We start from the raw sequence: 23,629 nt of genomic DNA, 5'->3' as shown, positions 1-23,629 counted from the left end.
GTCTGGTGATGGTGATGGTGACGATGAGCAGAACTTCGGTGACAAGTACTCTAAATTGAAGTATGAACTAGTTTAAGTTTGAAGCATGTTTTATGAACTATGTTTATGTCGCGTGGTATGAACTATGTTTAATTCCCGTTTTATTAAGCTTGTATGAACTAAACAATGTTTATGTGAAACTACGGTGATGTTTAAATGGCGCAAACTACTAGTATGAAAATTGAGTAAACTCTGGTGATGTTTACAGGAACTTAGAACTCCTGTGATGTTTACGACATACTTTAAATGAAATTTGTATCAGGGCGGTTTGCGGGATCTACTAGGGATGCTCTAGACCTCTCCCAATGCATTGGTGCTAAAATGGGGGTGCTAAGTGCATTAAAATGCTTAACAACTAATGTCCCAATGCATTGGTGCTTAGGTTTTGTAGCTAAGCCTCCTCTATTTAATTATTTAGTAATAAAATTCCATCATGTATTGGTTGGTAGTCTTTTTGCCTAGGTCCACGTGCTTAGCAATGGTTCTTAGGCCCTTTCTAGTGCACCACGGTGCACAAGTGCTAAGGGTGCCACGTAGGCAGAAAAATGATGTGACAAAGCAATTAAAGAGGAAAAAGAGCATTATGGTGACCCCAACCAGTGCTAGGCACATGGACCTAGGCAAAAAGACTACCAACCAATACATGAAGGAGTTTTATTACTAAACAATTAAATAGAGGAGGCTTAGCTACAAAATCTAAGCATCGATGGGGACATTAGTTGCTAAGCATTTTAATGCACTCAGCACCCCACTTTAGCACCAATGCATTAGGAGAGGTCGTCACCATAATGCTCCTTTTCCTCTTTAATTGCTTTGCCACATTATTTTTCTACTTATAATGTGGCATCCTTAGCACCTGTACACCGTGGAGCACTGGGAAGGGCCTAAGGCTGGTCATAGTGGGGAGTAACATATACTAGTATCATGCATATGGTACTAGTGTATGATACTACATCCATAGTGCATAGTATCATAAAGTAGTATCATAGGTGGTCTCATTTATTGCCATGCATGACACATAGTAGCATAACATTTATTATGTTACGGTATCTACCTATGTTACCATGACCCTCTCTCTTCTTTAATTATCTGCCACGTAAGCATGTTTGCGAGTCCCAAGTACATGATACTAGTTAGAGCATCTCCAACAGCCGCGCCATAAGGCGCGCGCGGTAAACTGAGTTTTCAGCGCGCGCGGGACGTTTTCGCGCGCTCCAGCGGTGGCGGGAAACTAGCGCGCGCGGGAAAAGGCGGTAGCTCGCCCGCTACTTTTGGCGCACTGCTTCCGGCGTGCCTTTAAATTGCGGCGCTCGCCACGCGGCTATTCCACACTCTCTCTTCCTCTTCCGCTGCCACGCACGCCTCTCCCGCTTCCTCGCCGCTCCAGCGCCCCGCCACCGACGCGCCACCATGCCGCCGCGCCGCCGAGGAGCGTCGGGCTACCGCGGCGTCTGCCAGCGCCCCAACGGCCGGTACTACTCCGAGATCCGGTCCGGCGACGTCCGGCTCGGCCTCGGCACCTTCCAGACGGCGCACGAGGCCGCCCGCGCGTACGACGCGGCGACGTGGCGCCTAGGCAGGCCGCGCCCGCAGATGAACTTCCAGGACGTCTACACGCGCCAGCAGGCGCAGGACGTCGCCCCTCCGCCTCGTCTTATCACGGACCAAGACTGTGCGGAGCACGCTGAGCGGCAGCGCCGCCTCCTCATCGCCGAGGAGGACGAGCGGGCCATGGCGGAGTGGCGCCGGCGCCACCAGGAGGACGTCGCCGACGAGCAAGCCTACTGGACGGAGCAGACGGCAAAGCGCCGCGCGGAACGGTTGGACAGGCGTCGGCGGAAGGACCTGGCGTTATCGCAGTACGAGATCGTTGAAAATGGTGGGCAGTCGATCTTTTCGGCTAATGGTCCTCGTTGGGACGACATGTGGCTCGATACCTCGGACCAGACCAACGAGGATGGCGATGATGATGATGATGACGACGACTGGGAGTAGGTTGTAGTTGCATTGCACTATCTAGTAGTTTTTTTTATGTCGTTGGACCGTAGTTTTATCTATCTATGCTCTATGTATCGTTTTTATCTATGAATTTTTATTTAGTATCATTTTTATTTAAAAATATGTACGCAATGTTCGGCTGCTGGAGCTACGCAAGCTGCATTTTAGCGCGGCTGCTGGAGCTACGCGCGCTAAATTTTAGCGCGATTGCTGGAGCCAACGTTGCCCGCCGCGCTTTTTCAGACGATGAGTGCGCTGCAAATTGCTTTTTAACGCGCCGCGCGTTGGGCGGCTGTTGAAAATGCTCTTATGTTACCCCACTATGGCCAGCCTAAGATCCAACGGTGGCGATGAGACCAGGTGGGACCTCTTCCTCGGCTGTCGGCCCCCCGAGCAGGTGATCCAGGCGGCTGGGCATCGACTTCCCCTACTCGTCATGGCCTTGGCCTCCTTCGCGGTCTCGCCCCCAATCGCCGCCTCCGCCGCCGTCCTCCGCCGCGCCATGTCGTTCTCCTCAGTCTCCGCTGCGTCGCAGGCGAGGGTGGGTGTGGTGCAGATGACCTCCGTGGGGGACCTCGACGCCAACTACGCCACCTGCTCCCGCCTCACCAAGGCAAGCCTTCCTCCCTTCCCCTAAGATCTAACCCTGCACCGCCGGTAGCATGGAGTTGATCGCCTGTTGCGATTTGGAACTGGAAGAAATATTTGGTTGCAGCGAGAAGGAGATATGCAAGTGTGTAGTTATCAGACAATGTGTTTTGGCTATTGAAATGGAGAAATTGTAGCATCTCGTCTCGGACAAAGCTAGTAAGAGGAGGAATTCTGCATTTGATATGCTCTTCTGGGATCTGGAATGCACGAATAGATGAATTATAAGCAAACCTTTCCAAACTGAGTTCTATGTTATGTGTGTGCTGCACCTATCGCAGTCCTCATTGGTTTTATTCTTTCTACAATACTTAATGCTGTTCTTTTTTGTTTTCCTACTTTATTGATAGATAAATGCATATAGACCAACATGAGATAATCTTTTCTTAGGAAGCTGCTGCGGCTGGAGTCAAATTTCTTTGCTTCCCTGAGGTCTTCTCCTTCATAGGATCCAAGGATGGCGAGTCTGTTAAGCTAGCCGAACCATTAGATGGTCCAATAATGCAGAGATATTGCTCACTTGCAAAGTTAGTAAGAACATCTTTCTCAATTGCTCACTTGCAAAGTTAGTAAGAATATCTTTCTCAATTTATTTTTCCATTTCAAAGCAGAGCTTTCTCACTCGTACTTTGTAGTGAGTAAGCCTTTTGATTTCCCACTCTACTTCACCTACTAGCCTTTGATACGCTATCAGCTCTTAGATTTAGGAATAATTGTTTCGCACTATCTTACAGATGAATCTTTCTAACTATATATTCAGTATGTGGTTTTTTATTTTGTACATCTGTTAGCTTACAAATATCTTTTAGCTTATGTAGATACGTACGCAAGTGTAATTAATGCTCCTTCATTAACTATCTGTTGGCACAAAAAATCCTTGCGATTTTGAGGTTTTTAAATGGAGTGAATCAGCATGTCGAGTCCTTATCATAGCTTCATTCTGCAGTGAGTCAAGTATGTGGTTGTCTCTTGGAGGGTTTCAAGAAAGGGGCCCGGATGATTCGCACCAGTACAACACTCATGTATTAATCGATGAATCTGGAAAAGTTAGGAGCTCATACCGGAAAATTCATTTGTAAGTGCTTCTTTCACAGCTCTTGGGAGAAACTTGCTTTCAATAATATTTGTGAGAAACTTGCATTCAGTAATATTTGCGAGTACTTTATTTTAGCTGCCTATATTTTATCAGTCGTTATCATAGCTTCATTCTGCAGCGAGTCAAGTATGTGGTTGGGGCTTCCAGTAATAGAATGTTAAACAGTAGGTCTTCAATTTACATGGTAAGGGCAAATGATGCTATGAATTGAAGGGCTATAAGCTGCATATATTGTCACTTCCAAATAAGAGAAATGTTGATCGCAACTACATTTGTCACGTCATATCACAGAGCTGCACAATCATATTTCTGGACTTGTGTCTAAATAATGAACTTTTGGCAAATGACTGTTGCTTCTTTCTTCCTTTTACTTTTTCCTTCTTGTTGTGGTGCATCTGCAATACTGTAGTTCGGTAGTTAACCTTGGCATTGTTATGCTGAAGGTTTGATGTGGATGTACCTGGCAACATGGTGTATAAGGAAAGCCGTTTCACGACAGCAGGTGCTATTTATTAATCCCGTTTTCCAAGTTTGTCTATTCTGTGCAATATATGTATATTTGCTAGAGTTGGTCTTAAATGAACATTTTATTCATCGGATTTGTTTTAAAATCTTGTATATCTGTGGTGCATAAGTTTCTCTTATAAGTTTACTCTCATATTGAAATTATTTTTTAATTTCTAACTCGTTGTCACTTTTCTTAACTCATGTTGTCGTCTAGTTAAACAACTCTCAATGATAGAGATCATGCTATAAGTATAATATGATATTCAATTGCAGTAATACTCTGTGTCCCCTTTATTCTAGATACCCTAAATTTGAACAGAATTGTTTATGGTGTATCTGGTTTGCCATTTGCATTTGCAATATACTTCATTGTCTTAGAAGATTTCGCAAGACATTTATTATGGATTACCAGATATTTTAGTGTTCTCTGTGCGGTAAAGCTAAATGTTAGAAAATCTTGAAATCTGTTGTATGTGAGCCCATATCCAGGCTGGCCCATAAGTCCCAAGCCCATGTACCCGGCCTAGAAGAGGAGGTCGTCGATGTCTGGCAGTTAGCGCCGCCAGAGCTATCGAGAGGTTAGGCCAACTGCGACGCTGGGACGCATTAGGCCTGTTCGCGTCCGTTTGGGTCCTTGTCCGCCACGACCCATTCTAGCCCAAATTTGGGCCGGTGCGTACGTGCGGACACGCCGCGGACGCTCGCAATGCCCTCCCCTAGCCCGCTCGTCTGTGGCACAATGACCATTGTTCACCTCGCCCTCCACTGCGACACCCGACCTCGTCGCCCTCGCCACAGGCACCCAGTTCCGGCTGCTTCGCCACCGCCCCAGTCCTTGCGGTCACATCCATTGACGACCCCTCCGCCACTGCCGCCCACTCTTTGTTGGCGTTGTTGCCGCTACTCGCCGCCATCGGAGGACTACAAGGCACGTCGAAGCCCAGGTCGCCGACAACACCTCTACCTCCATAGACACCTCCGAAGGACGCGGCTTCCACATGCCTGTTGCGACGAGGCGAGGGCGGGTCCTTTCACCGGGCGCCCCTCTTCCACGTCCGAGGTAATCAGCGCCCGAGGTGTTTGGCCTTTTGCCCGGCCAAGCCTCCTCCACACCACAAGGTACGGATTCACCACAACTCCGAAGGGGCAATGATGGCTAGCTCGGATGAGTTTTTTTTCAACAACATCCTATGTTCATCGACCGACGATGTGGAATTTGTGGTTGCTTTTATGGTCGTCAACGAGCACATCTCGAGCCAGCGGCCAATGTTTAGGGGATCCATCCGAGGCCATGCCCCGGGCTTGAATCGTAATAGAGAAAGCAGCCATTGCCTACTCTACGACGATTATTTCAAGCTCACAAGCCCACTTTTCAACGCCAAGCTTTTCCCGTGACGCTTCCGAATGGTGAGACATGTGTTCAACCGTCTTGGGGGGGGGGGGGCTTCCATTGCAAGCCCGATGCCCTTGGGAAGATTGGCTTCTCTTATAAAAAATGTATTGCAGCTGTTCGGATGCTTGCATACGGCATTCTCGGTGATGGCATTGTATAGGTTCTGCACAACTGTGGTTGCAGTGTTTGGCAAGGAGTACTTGAGAGAACTAAATGGTACGGATACAACTCGGTTGTTAGCAATCAATGAATCGAGAGGCTTTCTGGGGATGCTTGGAAGCATAGATTGTATGCAATTGGCGTGGAAGAACTGTCCATTTGTTTGGCAGGGGCAATATAAGGGACATTTTAAGGCTTGCACGGTCATACTTGAAGCTGTGCTATCACAAGATCTCTGGATTTGGCACTCTTTTTTTTTGGCATGGCAGGTTCTCACAATGACTTCAACGTGCTTCAGCGCTCTCCGGTGTTTGCTAGGCTTTCTGAAGGCCAATCCCCAGATGTCAACTTTGAGGTCAATGGCCAACAATATAACAAGGGATACTACCTAGCTGATGGTATCTATCCTCAGTGGGCAACTATTGTGAAGACAACCTTGGAGCCCATAGGAGAGAAGAGGGCTAGGTTTGCCCAAGAACAAGAGAGTGCTAGGAAGGATGTGAAGCGTGCTTTTGGTGTGCTCCAATCTTGATGGGTATTGTTCGGCACCTTGCTAGAACATGGAGCACTCAGAAGATGTGGGAGGTGATGACATGTTGTGATGCGGAGCATCCTACGGTCATCCCCATGGACGTACTTTCGTCTCCCAATACACCACGTGAACCCATGACTAGAGCTCGTGCAAGGGCTACCGAAACCAAGGTGAACTCGCTCCTCTCCCAACTAACACATTCCACATGTGAGACATGGCTACTACCTCAAGCGGAGACCTTGTGTGTGATCAGGTACTCGGAGGAAGGCCATGAATTTGCTACGACCAATGGACAAGACGGCGTGGACACCAAGCGCAAGAGGCAAGAGGAAGAGTTGCAGAAGAACTACAGCCACTGGACGACCGACCCTTACTGGACGTCCGGCGCCCTGAAGATCAGCCAGTGCCACCTATCCAGAACCAAAATTCCAGAAGACCGAAGTCTTCCAGACACCCGAGACACCGGATGTCCGACATTCACCGGAAATCCGACGACGCCTGTCCAGAACCATATCACCGGATGTCCGGCACCCTCCAGATGGCCGGACGCTCGCGAGCCATCGGACGACCGGTAACTACTGGACGTCCGACGCCTGTCCGTGCACAGCGACTCGGGCCAGGCCCATGTACCCCTTCACTCCCCTAGACTATATATATTCGTCTACTACCTACGTTTAGGGTTAGCAAAGGTTAGAGCTCATTTGAGATAGAGCTTTGCTCATCCACTTACCACTCCCATGGAGTTCAAGACCTCCATGTGAGAAGATCCCCCAAGTGGATTCAAGACCCCTTCATGGGAAGATCCTTCTAGGATTCAAGACCTCTCTCCTCTAAGGATTGGGATGAAATAGTCACCTTTGTATCCTCATGTGTTGACTTTGGATCCTTGTATTTCCTCTATGTGTATATGGATTTAGCACATGTGTGATTGGATCTTGTCTGTTTGAGTGTTCATCTTGTGTTTCTCTTTGATTTGCTCTCTTCCCCACCTCTAAGTGTGAAAAGATCGACCATCAGGGTTCCACCCTACATCATGTTGTGTGATAATGCACAACATGATCGTAGAGGATGAAAGTGACGACAGCCTCTTTGACCAAGGGTTTGATTTCCAGGGTGAGAACGTTGAGCCTGTGTATGGAGCAGCAACATATGCACAGTTCACCCAATTTCACCAAGAAATACGTGATTGGACAACTCATATTCAACTTCAAAATGATTTGGTTGAGCATATGTGGACACACATAGGCAACCAATAGATGTATCTGCTATTTTTCTTTCAATGTATTTGATACAATTTCAAATTCATTTGGCTGTAAACTATGTGATTTTTATTTATTGTGTTGTAATAAAAACTATTTGAATTATTTGTTTAATCGTGAGCAATGTTTCATTTTTATTTGTTCTTTTGATTTATATGTATAGAATGTCCAATTTGAGAAAATTTGGTAACAAAACGGCCGAGCCGGACCAAATGGGTCGGCCGGTTGGGTGCACTGGGAAGAATGGCGCGGACAAGGCCGGACAGCGGCCAAAGTGGCAAACCAAATGGACAAAATGTGCATCTGTTTTGCGTCCCTGCGTTGGAGTTGGCCTTAGTCTCCACATCCCTACATTGTATCAGAGGACGGGGCGTGAGGAGGTGACGGCGGCGATGGCCGCTGAGGCAGCAGGAGCAAGGAGACGTCGAATCTGGGCAAGTAGCATGCGAAGAAGCGGGGCTGCGTGCGAGCTTGTGGTGTAGCAAGGCAGCGCAGACGTCGACGGGACGTGAACGGCGACAGCGGGGCTGGTACATGTCCAGATTCCTCTGGCTCCTTGCTGGTCCTTCTGTTCTGCTGCTTGCTAGTTCTTCCCCTGGTTGCTGGCTCTTGAGGTTGGACAGGAAAGAGGTGGAAGAAGAGGTCTTGCTGGAGAAGGGGACGAGCTGCTGTTGCTGCGCAAGGGGAGGGGCAGCTTGGGTGTGTCTCAGCCTCATTCTGGGATGAAGATGACACAGTGCTGAGCTGCGGCTGACTGCTGAGCTCTCGGTGCTTGGCAGAGGAAGCTGCTGGGTGCAGTGGCGCTGTGGGTGATGAGCTGCTGCTGCTGGGTGTTGTGCTGCTGCTGATTGGAGAGGGAGACGGAGGCAGCACTGGTGGGTGGTACAGTTTTGTACCATGTTGATCCAACATATAGCGAATTGTTGGAGGAGAACATGGTGGACTTGAGTGCGCCACTTGATGATTTTGAACGGGAATGCAACCGCAAGCCGAGCCCTATCCGGAGATGGGAGGAGAGGGTTGACGTCGATGACGAAGTGGAAGAGCATGATGAGGAGTTTGATGCTAGCCAAGCCAATTTCAGGAGAAGGACCGGAAACTACACCGAGGTGGAGGACACTTGCTTGATTCGAGCATGGGAGAGTGTGTCTCTCGATGCGGTGACCGACAAAGATCAAAATGGCAAGAAGTATTGGCAACGTATTGAAGACAAATATCACAAGATTGTGCCGGTTCCTTGAAATCACTTCAAGGCCGATGGATAACTATCAAGAAACATGTAGCCGTTGGAGTGGTTGCTTGACCCAAGTGAGAAATGCCCCTCCTAGTGGATCCACTATCACGACTATGTGGGTAGTTTTCTTTCTATCTCATAATTCATGATTATGTTGATGACTAATTGATCTCACCGTTGCATCTTTTCCAATGACTTGTAGGATCACATTGCCAACGAATTGTTCAAGCAAAGCCCGGGTTTCAAGGGTAGGCCATTCACACTTGGACATTGTTGGCTCTTGTTCAAGGATAGTGAGAAGTTGAAGTTGAGGGACAGGGAAGCTCCTCCAAAGAAAGGCTCACTTGTTAACTTGGAGGATGATGAAGATAGTGATGGTGCACCAAAGGGAGGAAGAAACAAAGGAAGCCAGATGGAAATAGGAAGGAGAAGGAGAGGGTGAAGAGGTCGGCCGAGGCGGTTTCTTTGAGGGATCAAATTGCTGATATGGTGAAGATCAAAGAAACTTTGTTGGCCAAGCATTTGGCAACAAAGGTTGAATTGACCGAGAAGAAAGACAAGCACAAAGAGAAGTGAGAGGAGGTCTGCCTTCGAGGAGTGCAAAATTGCTCTAGAGGAGCAAACAAGGAGAGATGAAAAGACCGCTGAGGAGGACCGGTTCATGATGATGAATCCGGAGGGCATGGATGTGATGACAAGAGAATTTTGGGAGATGAAAAGGATGGAGATCATGTGCCGGAGGAGGGTGGACCTTCAAAATCTTATGGCCGGTGGTGGTGGTTTTGCTTTCGGCAATCGTGGGTTTGGAGGTGGCGATGGTGGTGGGTTTGGAGGTTTTGGAGGAGGGTTGAGGTGGTGGTCTTGGGTTTGGAGGTGGAGGAGGTGCTGATGGTGATGCTTCGGCCAACGGTGGTGAAGATACTTCAGCCGGTGGTGTGGATGCTTCGGCTGATGTCAGCAATTTGGCATAAGCTCAAAAACTAAATTATGCTTCCTGTTCATTCTTTATAAATAACATAATTCAAAACTTTGGCCCTATAGGCTATAATAGTGCTATGTTATTTGTTCATTTAGCCCTATAATAAGATCCCGCGGGGCAGGGGCATATGTGCCAGTGGACATCCTCATGCTCCAAACTTTGTTACTCCCTCTGATCCATATTAATTGTCGCTGATTTAGTACAAAGGCACTAAAAATGGCAATTCGGTAAATACAATTGGTGCCTTGATATGTTAGTCCACAAATGTTTCGTGGAACTATTGAAGAAAAGATGCGAACTGAGCACATCACAATTCACAAGTGGCTAGATTCCTTGTGAAAGAGTAGTTCATTTGGTATTTGTCTTCTTCAATGGTGATATTTACCGAATTGCCATTTTTAGTGCCTAGATATGGTATCTTTTCTTCAATAGTTCCATGAAACATTTTTGGACTAAGAGTGGGCCTTCGGTACCTTACACGCTACTAAGCTGTCCGCGGGGAAGAACGTATCGGGCCAACCGGCCAGCCCCGAGCCAAGACTAGCTGGCCCGTGCCGAATAGCAAAGCAGCTCAAAAAATGCGGAGATGGCCCCTGAGGGTTGCTCGGGGTTATCCGTTTTTGTGCGCGATGCAAAGATATCCGGACGGGAGCTCACATTGCTTTTTGCTCACACGGGGCGGAGGTGTCTCCCGGCAGACGGTCCGAGCCTCAGGGCGGTTCGGGGGTGGCCCAGTCGGTCTGGCCCGAACCGGCCAGAAGCTGAGTGGGCAGGCTGGCCCAGCCGAACCGGCCCTCAGCCAGCCTGGTCCCGGCTGGCCAGACAATCAAAAGGGCCGGCTGGCCCAAAATGCCGTCCTCTTCCTTTTTATTCTCTTCTTTTCCTGGGCAGCCAGCCGAAGCAGGTGGCAGGGGCGGCAGGGAGCCGGTGTGCGCGCGGGCCGGTGGGTGGGGTGCGGCGTGAGGCGATGCGGGCGCGGAGCCGGCTGGAGCGACGAGGCGACGGTCGGGACGCGGCCGGTGCGGGCGGGGAGCCGACTGGAGTGGCGAGTTGACAGGCGGGCCGCAGCCGCGGCGGTGCAGGCAGGACCGGGGCGGAGCCCGCGAGCGTGCGGGCGTGGCCGGAGCCGGGGTGCACGGACGCCGGGGACGGGGCGACGTGGTCGGCGAGACGAGGTGCGCGAACGCCAGGGACGGAGCATGCGCGGTCGCCGAGATGACGCAGAAGCGCGACCGCAGGGGCGCTCGGGAGCAGAGGTGCGGCCCAGCTCCTCCGCACCCACTGGGTGTCGCCGGGAACGGGGCGGCGTGGCGCAGCGGGACGGCGGCGAAGGACACGGGGCTCCCGAAGTGGGAAGAGGCGGTGGAGTCGTTGGGCAGCAGGAGGAGCGCGACGATGAGGTCGAGCGCGGCGAGTGAGCAGAGCGGCGACGCGAGGGTGAGCCCGCTGGAGCGGGCTGAGCGCGGCGGAGACCCAGGCGACGCAACTGGCATTGGTGGTTGAGGAGGGGGCCAACATAGGAAGTGCCGTGGGAGGCGGGCGTCCATGCCCGGCGACGGACTGGCGAAGGAAAGGGGTGTTGAGCGCGGTGCCAAGATGGGGCAGCTGGCCTGGTTGCCGGCGCGAGGAGGCACTGCCTCATGTCCCTCCTCGGGCGCGGGGACGTCGAGGCAGGGGCGTTCCGGTGGCTTGGCGCGAGGACGGTGACAGCTCTGGGAAGCGCTGCCTGGCTGCCGAGTAGGTGTCGAGCACGACGGCATTCAGAACGGAGGGATCTGGCGGTAGGGAGTAGCGACCAGGGAGACAAGGCAAAGAGGGGCTTGCATGGAAGAGAACAGTGACGCGAGGCACTCGGTGTCGGTCTGCGGAGGAATGGAGGACCACGGTGTCGGCGGTGAGTCAGGCAGGTGCGCTGCAGATCATGGAGGCGAGGACGATGGGCTCCGGCGGCGGAGCTGCGGGGCGCGCGCGGAACGGCACGGCGTCGGGCTTGTGGGCGGCCAGAGTCGGTGTGGTGGCGGCGGATGACTTGCAGAGACGAAGATGCGTGGCTGCTGGAGCTGGAGGTCGAGGACAGGCGGCTCGACGCGGCAGGCGCGGCGACGGAGCTCGGGAGGCTGGCAAAGAGAGAGGGAGTGAGGCCGGGAGCCGGCGGCCATGGGAGGAATGCGGTGCACGATGGGGAGCGAGGGGAACGGAGCAGAGCAGCCGTGAGCATTGAGGGTGCGGGGAGGGGCGTCCACGAGCATGACTCCACAGGAGGCTCCCTGGCACGCCTTATAGGCTGGTGCCCAGGGGACAGGGAAGGGCCCGCGGCGCCTAACAACACTGTAGACGATGACGCATGACGGGCGCGCAGTGTCCACTTATTCATCAACAGTGGCCAGGGTGTGGACGTCTTGTCCGCGCAGGTCCGATGTGACGTCACGGTTGACTTCGGGCCGGGCTAGATTCCTTGTGAAAGAATCTGTCCCCCTAGGTTACAGTCCTAAACTCGGCATGGGTGATCACATTTTTTAGCAGTATGGTGGACCTGTGAAGTACAATGTGTCCATGGTCACTTCGTCAATCTCAAGATTTGCTGGTTCAGTCCCTTGGAGTTCATTTTTTCAAAGAAAGAACTACTCCCTCCGATCCAAAATAAGTGAGGTGATTTTAGTTCAAATTTGAACTAAAACCACAGACACTTGTTTTGGATCGCAGGGAGTAGTATTTAAGAGAAGGCAGTACTTCACCCACTTGTAATGAATTACTCCCTCCGTTAAGAAATATAAGAGCGTTTAGATCACTAGTGATCTAAACGCTCTTATAGTTCTTTACAGAGGGAGTACATATTTTAAATAATGTAATACAAGATAAGAAAAAAGATGGCCCATATTTACAACAATGCAAGCTGCTTACAGAGGTGTTTCGTTAAATAATCCAATTTTTGTGGAAACATCAGTGCTTATATCTATAGCTGGGTTGCGTAGTTAAGCATCTGGTCTCTAGAAGTAAGTACCGATTCTCAAGGTAGAGCCGGTTTATTTTTCTAGACACATTTGCTCCCCACAAATATGCACCGTGCTTAAGGTAAAGCTGGTTAATTTTTTAAAACACCTTGCATTGTACATGACCTTGGTTGTGGACTTGGCTTAGTCCAAAGTCCGTTAGTCTTGGCTATTGAGTTGGGTTGGAGTCCGGCTTTGGAATTGTATGCATTTGACATTCGAAGTTATCCTGAGGGAGTGAACTATGCATACACATGTTTCCAGATTGATTTTATCGAAATCTATATTGTGAATGAACTATGTATCACATGTTTTCAGATTGCTTTTATCGAAATCTATGATATACGTAGTTGCGAAGCATATTTTTGCAGCTTCAGATATTATAACAACAGAAGCAATACTATTCTGCATATATGCAGACGCAAATTGTCCATCAGAGAGCGGATGCCGTTTTAGGAAGACATTCTGTTGATAATAACTTTGTACTTATGCAACCGTCCATGCTCTGTTTTTCCCCATAGATGCAAGAGAACACTGTTAGAAATTTAAGGTTTGTAGACTACCCCATATTCCTCTGCCTTCTTTTATGCCGCTCACAATTCACATATATGAGGCTGGGTAGGGACCTTCTTATATTGTCTTTCCAAAAAGTCCAACTCTTATACAAACTAGCACGACGCCCGTGTGTTGCTACGAAATTATAAAATACGAGTTCAGTCACTGTCTTAGAAAGTCATCAAAATATTATGTCATGCAGCCTTTGCACATCGTTTACGATTAAAAAGAACAGAAATACTATAAAAAATCATACGGTGGGCATTGGAGAATCTTAAGCGATCATTGCAAGACACAACATTTTGAATGTTGAAAAATATGGGAATAGACAATTAGTAAGTTGACTGCACAAGGCACAATGGTAGGACAATGGCTATCGTCGCTTTGGAATTGCAATTTGTCCACTCTCATAATTCTATGATATGGAACCATATAGAAACGGGAGAAATTGGTTAGGAAGAAACTAAAAAGAAGGGCATTATTTTGAGTGAGTTGCATTTTTGCATTTGTTATGTGTTCTTTCTTTAAGTGTTGATCTCACATAAAAGTAGTAATGTAGTAATGTAGTTGTTTATTGGTGGTAGGTCTCGTATGTGAGTAAAGTACATTTATTTATGTTTTGGAAGGTTGCTGGTCCCATGTGGGTAGGGGTGCATTTGATTATTGGTAAAGGTTGTTGGTCCGACATGTGGGTAGAGGTGCATTTGTTTATTGGTGAAGAATTGTTGGTCTCACATGTGGGTAGGGGTGCATTTGATTATTGGTAAAGGTTGTTGGTCCGACATGTGGGTAGAGGTGCATTTGTTTATTGGTGAAGAATTGTTGGTCTCACATGTGGGTATGGGTGCATTGGTTTATTGTTGAAGGTTGGTGGTCCCACATGTGAACTCACCACCAACTCCAACCTTTATAAGTAGGAAAAATAACATATCCAGTAGCCTTCAAATTTTCTTGGATCATTAGGAAATTGTGCAAGGAAAATTTGCAATTTGTTGTACGTGCAACCCACCAAGATGTTTTTCTTTGAAAACACACTGGCAGCCGAATACGGATAGACCTGACTGTGGAAGGGATTCAACAGTGTTGTAACAGTACCTGCAGATTCTTCGATTGAGTTCTAGTTCACAGATTTATATGTGATTTCTCATTGTATGTTTACTCACTTATCAGGTGATACCGTCGTAGTGGTGGATAGCCCTTTTGGACGATTGGGCCTTACTGTTTGCTATGATTTGAGATTTCCAGAGCTTTACCAATGTTTGCGTTTTAAGCATCAAGCTCAGGTGATTGTGTATGCCACTGTACTATACTCAGTATATATATAATACTACCTCTGTTTTTAAATATATAAGATGTTTTGGCAGTTTAAGTTGAACTGCCAAAACGTCTTACATTTAGGAACAGAGGGTGTATTTAAGATAGCCTTGTATTAAGTTGTTATTCATCATACATTCATACCCTTTAGATTGTTCAGGAAATTTCTTAGTTTTCGAGTCTTTTCTCAACATTTCATCTTTTTTTAGGTCTTGCTCGTACCATCTGCATTCACAAAGGTAACTGGGGAAGCACACTGGGAAATTCTCCTTCGTGCTCGTGCAATTGAGACACAATGTTATGTACGTAAATCTAACCCTTCTCGCTGCCCATTGACTTTTGCATGTAGGTTTAGTCGTTTCGTATAGTTGACACTTGGCAACATGAGATACGATAATGTAGAAGTTAATGCTAGACTATGAGTACAGACACCTACTGTATTTGTAATTTTACACATGAAACACATGTGCAAACCTCATCACATCCGTGGAGGTGAATAGTTGGTACATGAGCTACTTGTTAATCCACCATATATATGCCTCTGGTTGCAGATTCAGAACAAGTGAGCTATGCTTATGTTTCAAAAGCTTTTGCTTTATGTGGAATTCAGTTAAATATGAAAATTGTTTGGTTGACTTTCGAAGTTAGGCAGCTTAAAAACACTTTTCCAATATTTCTTAGGTTATTGCTGCGGCTCAAGCTGGAAAACACAATGAGAAAAGAGAAAGCTACGGCGATTCTATAATTATTGACCCATGGGGAACAGTTATAGCTCGACTTCCAGGTATGGCTTTTCACTTTGTTATACTTAGCTGTACATACTAAGTTATGATTCTTGTGACTTGGAAGATTATATTGGGTTCTTTTCATGTTTTGTATCTTAACTGTTAAGAACCATCAATAGCGACTTTCTCTTGAGCTCCTTGTCAGTATTTGCTTCTTTCATATGGTTGTGCTGGAAAATAGTCGTCAATTTTGTAATGCTGATAATTTTGTGTTCGTTTTTGTTCATTTAAAAAAATAAATTCTATGGACTACTTTTACAAGGTATTGCCACTAGTACCCTATATTATTGTTAGATAAATGATCTGAACTTTTGCTACAGATCGACTGTCCACTGGATTTGCAGTAGCAGATATCGACTTGTCAAAAGTTGAGGCTGTGCGAAGCAAAATGCCAATCTCTGAGGTACTAATGTCTCATGTACCATCTGTTTGCTCCGGTCCAAGTACTCCAGAAGCTGTATTTCTGTAATGGCTTAATTATCCTATGTTTTGCAGCACCGCAAGTTTGAGAGCATCTGAAAATCCTCATCACTATAATAGTTGAAGGTGGTCTTGCACGCTTCGCCGCTCTTATTCTCACATTCTGGAGATTCCTCTTTTGTGTATAATAACTGCCATTTTGTTCACAAGATGGTCCAGTTCGATTGGGATTTCCAGTGAGACACGTCATAGAACTAAATAAGCTACAACTGTAGTAGCATATCTGGTAAATAGGGCATATCCAAACATGGCTCAGAGCACCTTATGACTTGGTTTGAGATGGCTTCTACCTCAGCTTATGGTCCAGCTAAACCAGAAGCCGTTCCAAACCCAAAGCTTAGGAACAGCTTAGGTTGTGTTTGATTGGGCCTTAGGGTCTTTTAAGCCAAAAGCTCAACCAAATCCAGCGAATTTGATGTTTCTGTGTATGTTGACATGTTCAAATGGATGGTAGCAGTACTTTCATGAGTTTATGTCACTTTATTCTTATATGCTACTCCCTCTGTAAAGAAATATAAGAGCGTTTAGATCACTACTATAGTGATCTAAACATTCTTATATCTCTTTACAGAGGGAGTAGTTCTTTTACTGTGGAAGAGATGTAAAGGGCAATTTGGGGATGAACATTCCACAAATGTTTTTTCTTTTTGTGAGATATATGGAAAAAAGAGGTAGATAATCATAATCGGCCATTGGGCTTGTTGAACCAGAAAGGTTAAAAAGATCTTGGAGATAGTCACTGGGATTAGAACCACTACAAGGGGAAAATGTTTCAGCTAGACCTGCCGCCGTTGGCACGAACAATCTATGATACAATTGCCAACTCCTCGATGACAATGGAATGATGAGTTCTCAGTGTGTTCATATACAAGTGACTACTTTATTTTGTGATGCGTGTACAGTTGTATATAATTTTTTTGGTCGTAGCCCTATCAAAATGGACGTTTTTTAACAGAGTCATGGTGCCAAGAAACGTCTTATATTAAGTCACCGAGGTGGTCTTATTGTGGTTGTTGCGCTGCAGTATTCTGTTGATCTGAATTGGCAAAGTTACGCATGTTATTTGCTGGAGTGTTCATAGTTCTGTTATTTGCTTTCTACCTACAGAGTAGTGTTTGTTTGCTTATAATGTCCGAGGTGATCAACGCTGTCGGATTTTAATTAGGTAAGTTTTTATTAGTGTGCTCAATTTGCTAAAGCATTCTCTCAAATATTTTTGCTAAAGCATGATCCACCTTTCTAACCGAAGTAATCAACCAAGCATGCATGCAAAATATCGTCTTCGTTGAACAATATGTGTTAGTTAACTAATTAAGAAATTCCACCAAATAATTAACTGGATAATGTTTCAATTAGCTATAGCATGACCATTTGCAAATAAATCTACCTTTTAAAAGTGTAAGCAATCTCTTAGTTATTCAACAGACAGTAAAACAATAACTAAGAGCAATTCTAGCATAGCTTCGTCCATAATTTTTTGGAGGTTGCCGGCCTTGTGCGCTAATACAGAATTGCCAAAAGCATGCTCCATTTTTCTTTTTGCATGTTCTTCAAATTTGCAGTTTTAGTTTAAGCCATTCAAACAATGACTAAACATAATCGAACACGATCACTTAATTTGAAATATATTCATGGCCAAAATTCATCGTATTTATATTTATTTTGCAAATTGGAATGTCGCTATTCGACATTGCTAGCTATTACTAGTGCTAACTACTCTAACACCGACGTTGTCTTTTCATCGTCGACCTCTTCGTCTTCATCCTTGATCTCATCGAGGTCGTGGTTGTCGACGGGCTGCAGAACCAACCTTGCATCGGCAGGCGCGCTCTACCTCCAACCGTGGCCTCCTCCTCGGAGCTGTGAGTGAGGAGGGTAGTCTACCCGTGTTCCTTCCCATCGTCGGTTGCGAGGCCGAAGCGCTTACGGCAGGTTTCTGTGAAGGAAAATAGCTCAGGCACGACCCCGATTGAGTCATTGGGCTCGGGCTCGACAGGTAAGGTGATGAGGGGGCATCAAGGGCGTTGGCGTCCTCCTCTGATGAAGGGTGTTGGCATCATGCTCCTCGTTGAAGGAGGAGTCGTACCGAGCGCGTGGCGCGAACTGCGGGCTAGGGGCGCCCATGACAAGGACGACATCGTTGATGGGGACGATGGTGCGCGAGTGCAACAACCAGTAGTTTAGGAGAGAGCGAGATTTTTTTTTCCAAATGTGCATTGCGTTCATGCATCCTTATTTGGGGGAAATTGGAAACTGACTTTTCAGGCCTAAAAGAATTAGACCATGTTAGAAATTATGGCATGACCTTCACTCTTTTTTAGACATTTGGATCACAATTCGAATAATATCGTACAAGGATCACATTGCAAAAGTACATCTCACTTATTGAATTGGAAATTGACGTAAACAATTAAATAAATATTGAATAATGGGCTCAATGATACAAAGTCACAGTGCAAATTCATACAAGAGAATAATAAACTTTATTACAGAAAAAGGCTTTCACTCCGCTTTATATGTAAAGCAAACCACGTGAGTCAAACAGTCCAACAAGAGTTCACACCTCTCTCACACACAATGGTAGCACAACACATAGTACGAAGAGGGTTCTGCTGAGGGCAAATCTCAACAAGCCCTGAAACAAGACAAAAAACAAAGACGACAACACGCGGAGAGCCATCGCGCGAAGATCTGTTATGATGATGTTGATGTTAGAAATATGCCCTAGGGGCAATAATAAATTGGTTATTATTATATTTCCTTGTTCATGATAATCGTTTATTATCCATGCTAAAATTGTATTGATAGGAAACTCAGATACATGTGTGGATACATAGACAACACCATGTCCCTAGTAAGCCTCTAGTTGACTAGCTCGTTGATCAATAGATGGTTACGGTTTCCTGACCATGGACATTGGATGTCGTTGATAACGGGATCACATCATTAGGAGAATGATGTGATGGACAAGACCCAATCCTAAGCCTAGCACAAGATCGTGTAGTTCGTCTGCTAAAGCTTTTCTAATGTCAAGTATCATTTCCTTAGACCATGAGATTGTGCAACTCCCGGACACCGTAGGAATGCTTTGGGTGTACCAAACGTCACAACGTAACTGGGTGGCTATAAAGGTGCACTACAGGTATCTCCGAAAGTGTCTGTTGGGTTGGCACGAATTGAGACTGGGATTTGTCACTCCGTGTAAACGGAGAGGTATCTCTGGGCCCACTCGGTAGGACATCATCATAATGTGCACAATGTGACCAAGGAGTTGATCACGGGATGATGTGTTACGGAACGAGTAAAGAGACTTGCCGGTAACGAGATTGAACAAGGTATCGGGATACCGACGATCGAATCTCGGGCAAGTACTATACCGGTAGACAAAGGGAATTGTATACGGGATTGATTGAATCCTTGACATCGTGGTTCATCCGATGAGATCATCGTGGAACATGTGGGAGCCAACATGGGTATCCAGATCCCGCTGTTGGTTATTGGCCGGAGAACGTCTCGGTCATGTGTGCATGGTTCCCGAACCCGTAGGGTCTACACACTTAAGGTTCGATGACGCTAGGGTTATAGGGAATAGATATACGTGGTTACCGAATGTTGTTCGGAGTCTCGGATGAGATCCCGGACGTCACGAGCAGTTCCGGAATGGTCCGGAGGTAAAGATTTATATATGGGAAGTCCTGTTTTGGTCACCGGAAAAGTTTCGGGTGCTATCGGTAACGTACCGGGACCACCGGGAGGGTCCCGGGGGTCCACCAGGTGGGGCCACCGGCCCCAGAGGGCTGCGTGGGCCAAGTGTGGGAAGGGACCAGCCCCTAGGTGGGCTGGTGCGCCTCCCACAAGAGGCCCAAGGCGCAGGGAAGGGGGAAGGGGGAAACCCTAGGCTCAGATGGGCCTAAGGCCCACCTAGGGTGCGCCCCCCCTCTCCCCCTCTGGCCGCCCCCCTAGATGAATCTAGGGCTGGCCGCACCCTTTGGGGGGAACCCTAGATGGGGGCGCAGCCCCTCCCCCTCCCCTATATATAGTGGGGGTTTTGGGGCTGCCATAGACATGAGTCTTCCTCTCTCTTTGGCGCAGCCCTACCCCTCTCCCTCCTCGTCTCTCGTGGTGCTTGGCGAAGCCCTGCTGGAGTGCCACGCTCCTCCATCAACACCATGCTGTTGTGCTGCTGCTGGACGGAGTCTTCCCCAACCTCTCCCTCTCTCCTTGCTGGATCAAGGCGTGGGAGACGTCACCGTGCTGCACGTGTGTTGAACGCGGAGGCGCCGTGGTTCGGCGCTTAGATCGGAATCAACCGTGATCTGGATCGCTACGAGTACGAATCCTTCATCCGCGTTCTTGCAACGCTTCCGCATCGCGATCTTCAAGGGTATGAAGATGCACTCCCCTCTCTCTCGTTGCTAGTTAATCCATAGATTGATCTTGGTGATGCGTAGAAAATTTTGAATTTCTGCTATGTTCCCCAACAGTGGTATCAGAGCCAGGTTTATGCGTAGTTTCTATGCATGAGTAGAACACAAAGTAGTTGTGGGCGTCGATTTTGTCAATTTACTTGCCGTTACTAGTCTTATCTTGATTCGGCGGCATCGTGGGATGAAGCGGCCCGAACCGACCTTACACGTACACTTACGTGAGACAGGTTCCACCGACTGACATGCACTAGTTGCATAAGGTGGCTAGCGGGTGTCTATCTCTCCCACTTTAGTCGGATCGGATTCGATGAAAAGGGTCCTTATGAAGGGTAAATAGAAATTGGCATATCACGTTGTGGTTTTTGCGTAGGTAAGAAACGTTCTTGCTAGAATCCCATAGCAGCCACGTAAAACATGCAACAACAATTAGAGGACGTCTAACTTGTTTTTGCAGGGTATGCTATGTGATGTGATATGGCCAAAAGGATGTGATGAATGATATATGTGATGTATGAGATTGATCATGTTCTTGTAATAGGAATCACGACTTGCATGTCGATGAGTATGACAACCGGCAGGAGCCATAGGAGTTGTCTTAATTTATTGTATGACCTGCGTGTCAATGAAAACGCCATGTAATTACTTTACTTTATTGCTAACCGTTAGCCATAGTAGTAGAAGTAATAGTTGGCGAGACAACTTCATGAAGACACGATGATGGAGATCATGGTGTCATGCCGGTGACGAAGGTGATCATGCCGCGCCTCGAAGATGGAGATCAAAGGCGCAAGATGATATTGGCCATATCACGTCACTTTATGATTTGCATGTGATGTTTGTCATGTTTACATCTTATTTGCTTAGAACGATGGTAGCATAAATAAGATGATCCCTCACTAAAATTTCAAGAGACGTGTTCCCCCTAACTGTGCACCATTGCGAAGGTTCGTTGTTTCGAAGCACCACGTGATGATCGGGTGTGATAGATTCTAACGTTCGAATAAAACGGGTGTTGACGAGCCTAGCATGTACAGACATGGCCTCGGAACACATGCGAAACACTTAGGTTGACTTGACGAGCCTAGCATGTACATACATGGCCTCGGAACACAAGAGATCGAAAGGTCGAACATGAGTCGTATAGTAGATGCGATCAACATGGAGATGTTCACCGATGATGACTAGTCCGTCTCACGTGATGATCGGACACGGCCTAGTTTGACTCGGATCATGTATCACTTAGATGATTAGAGGGATGTCTATCTGAGTGGGAGTTCATTAAATAATCAGATGAACTTAATTATCATGAACATAGTCAAAAGGTCTTTGCAAATTATGTCATAGCTTACGCTTTAGTTCTACTGTTTAAGATATGTTCCTAGAGAAAATTTAGTTGAAAGTTGATAGTAGCAATTATGCGGACTGGGTCCGTGAACTGAGGATTGTCCTCATTGCTGCACAGAAGGCTTATGTCCTTAATGCACCGCTCGGTGTGCTGAACCTCAGCGTCGTCTGTAGATGTTGCGAAACATCTGACATACACGTTTTGATGACTACGTGATAGTTCAGTGCGTAATGCTAACGGTTTAAAATTGTGGCGACAAGACGGTTTTGAAACGTCGCAGAACATATGAGATGTTCCAAAGACTGAAATTGGGATTTCAGACTAATGCCCACGTCAAGAGGTATGAGACCTCTGACAAGTTTCTTAAGCCTGCAAACTAAGGGAGAAAAGCTCAATCGTTGAGCATGTGCTCAGATTGTCTGAGTACTACAATCACTTGAATCGAGTGGGAGTTAATCTTCCAGATGAGATAGTGATGGTTCTCCATAGTCACTGCCACCAAGCTATTAGAGCTTCGTGATGAACTATAACATATCAGGGATAGACATGATGATCCTTGAACAACTCGCGATGTTTGACACCGCGAAAGTAAAAATTAAGAAGGAGCATCAATTGTTGATGGTTAGTAAAACCACTAGTTTCTAGAAGGGCAAGGGCAAAAGGGATACTTCATGAAACAGCAAATCATTTGCTGCTCTAGTGAAGAATCCCAAGGTTGAACCCAAACCCGAGACTAAGTGCTTCTGTAATGAGGGGAACGGTCACTGAAGCAAAACTACCCTAGATACTTGGTAGATGAGAAGGCATGCAAGGTCGACAGAAGTATATTGGATATACATTATATGAATGTGTACTTTACTAGTACTCCTAGCAGCACCAGGGTATTAGATACCGGTTCGGTTGCTAAGTGTTAGTAACTCGAAATAAAAGCTGCGGAATAAACGGAGACTAGCTAAAGGTGAGATGACGATATGTGTTGGAAGTGTTTCCAAGGTTGATGTGATCAAGCATCGCATGCTCCCTCTACCATCGAGATTGGTTTTAAACCTAAATAATTGTTATTTGGTGTTTGCGTTGAGCATAAACATGATTGGATTATGTTTATCACAATACGGTTATTCATTTAAGGAGAATAATGGTTACTCTGTTTATTTGAATAATACCTTCAATGGTCTTGCACCTAAAATGAATCTCGATCGCAGTGATACACATGTTCGTGCCAAAAGATATAAAATAGTAACGATAGTACCGCATACTTGTGGCACTGCCATTTGAGTCATATTGGTATAGAACGCATGAAGAAGCTCCATGTAGATGGATCTTTGGACTTACTCGTTTTTGAAAAGATTGAGACATGTGAACCATGTCTATTGGTATATATGCATGAAGAAACTCCATGCAGATGGATCGTTTGGACTCACTTGATTTTGAATCACTTGAGACATGCAAATCATACCACATGGGCAAGATGACTGAAAGGCCTCGTTTTCAGTAAGATGGAACAAGAGAGCAACTTGTTGGAAGTAATACATTTGGTGTGTGCAGTCCAATGTGTGCTGAGGCACGCAGTGGATATCGATATGTTCTTACTTCACAGATGATTTGAGTAGATGCTGAGAATATTTACTTGATGAAACACAAGTCTGAATTATTGAAAGGTTCAAGTAATTTCAGAGTGAAGTAGAAGATCGTCGTGACAAGAGGATAAAATGTCTATGATATGATCATAGAGATATCTGAGTTACGAGTTAGGCACACAATTAAGATATTGTGGGAAGTGTTTCACAATTAATACCGCCTGGAACACCACAATGTGATGGTGTGTCCGAACATCATAACTGCACCCTATTGGATATGGTGCATACCATGATGTCTCTTTACCACTATCG

The 23,629-nt window shown here is 46.7% G+C and overlaps 2 protein-coding genes and 1 long non-coding RNA gene across 3 annotated transcripts; all 3 read left to right on the top strand.

The window, feature by feature from the left end:
- Window positions 1-1,449: 1,449 nt before the first annotated feature.
- LOC120964646 (uncharacterized) lies at window positions 1,450-2,034 on the top strand. The gene has a single exon (XM_040389464.1). The coding sequence runs from the start codon at window positions 1,450-1,452 to the stop codon at window positions 2,032-2,034; it is 585 nt and encodes a 194-aa protein (XP_040245398.1).
- A 340-nt stretch (window positions 2,035-2,374) lies between these two features.
- On the top strand, window positions 2,375-16,436 carry LOC109748943 (deaminated glutathione amidase, chloroplastic/cytosolic). The gene is made up of 9 exons (XM_020307948.3): window positions 2,375-2,650; window positions 3,076-3,212; window positions 3,632-3,760; window positions 4,225-4,283; window positions 14,560-14,672; window positions 14,913-15,005; window positions 15,385-15,487; window positions 15,809-15,891; window positions 15,984-16,436. The coding sequence occupies exons 1-9, from the start codon at window positions 2,474-2,476 to the stop codon at window positions 16,005-16,007; spliced, it is 918 nt and encodes a 305-aa protein (XP_020163537.1). The 5' UTR covers window positions 2,375-2,473; the 3' UTR covers window positions 16,008-16,436.
- LOC141023344 (uncharacterized) lies at window positions 8,721-10,001 on the top strand. Its single transcript, XR_012184441.1, has 2 exons — window positions 8,721-8,980; window positions 9,068-10,001. It is a non-coding gene; the product is annotated as an uncharacterized lncRNA (long non-coding RNA).
- Window positions 16,437-23,629: the final 7,193 nt, after the last annotated feature.

The sequence above is a fragment of the Aegilops tauschii genome, chromosome 5 (assembly GCF_002575655.3).
Source record: "Aegilops tauschii subsp. strangulata cultivar AL8/78 chromosome 5, Aet v6.0, whole genome shotgun sequence".
Lineage (NCBI taxonomy): Eukaryota > Viridiplantae > Streptophyta > Magnoliopsida > Poales > Poaceae > Aegilops > Aegilops tauschii.
Note: the sequence above shows the minus strand (reverse complement) of the source record. Positions and strands in the feature narration are given on the sequence as shown.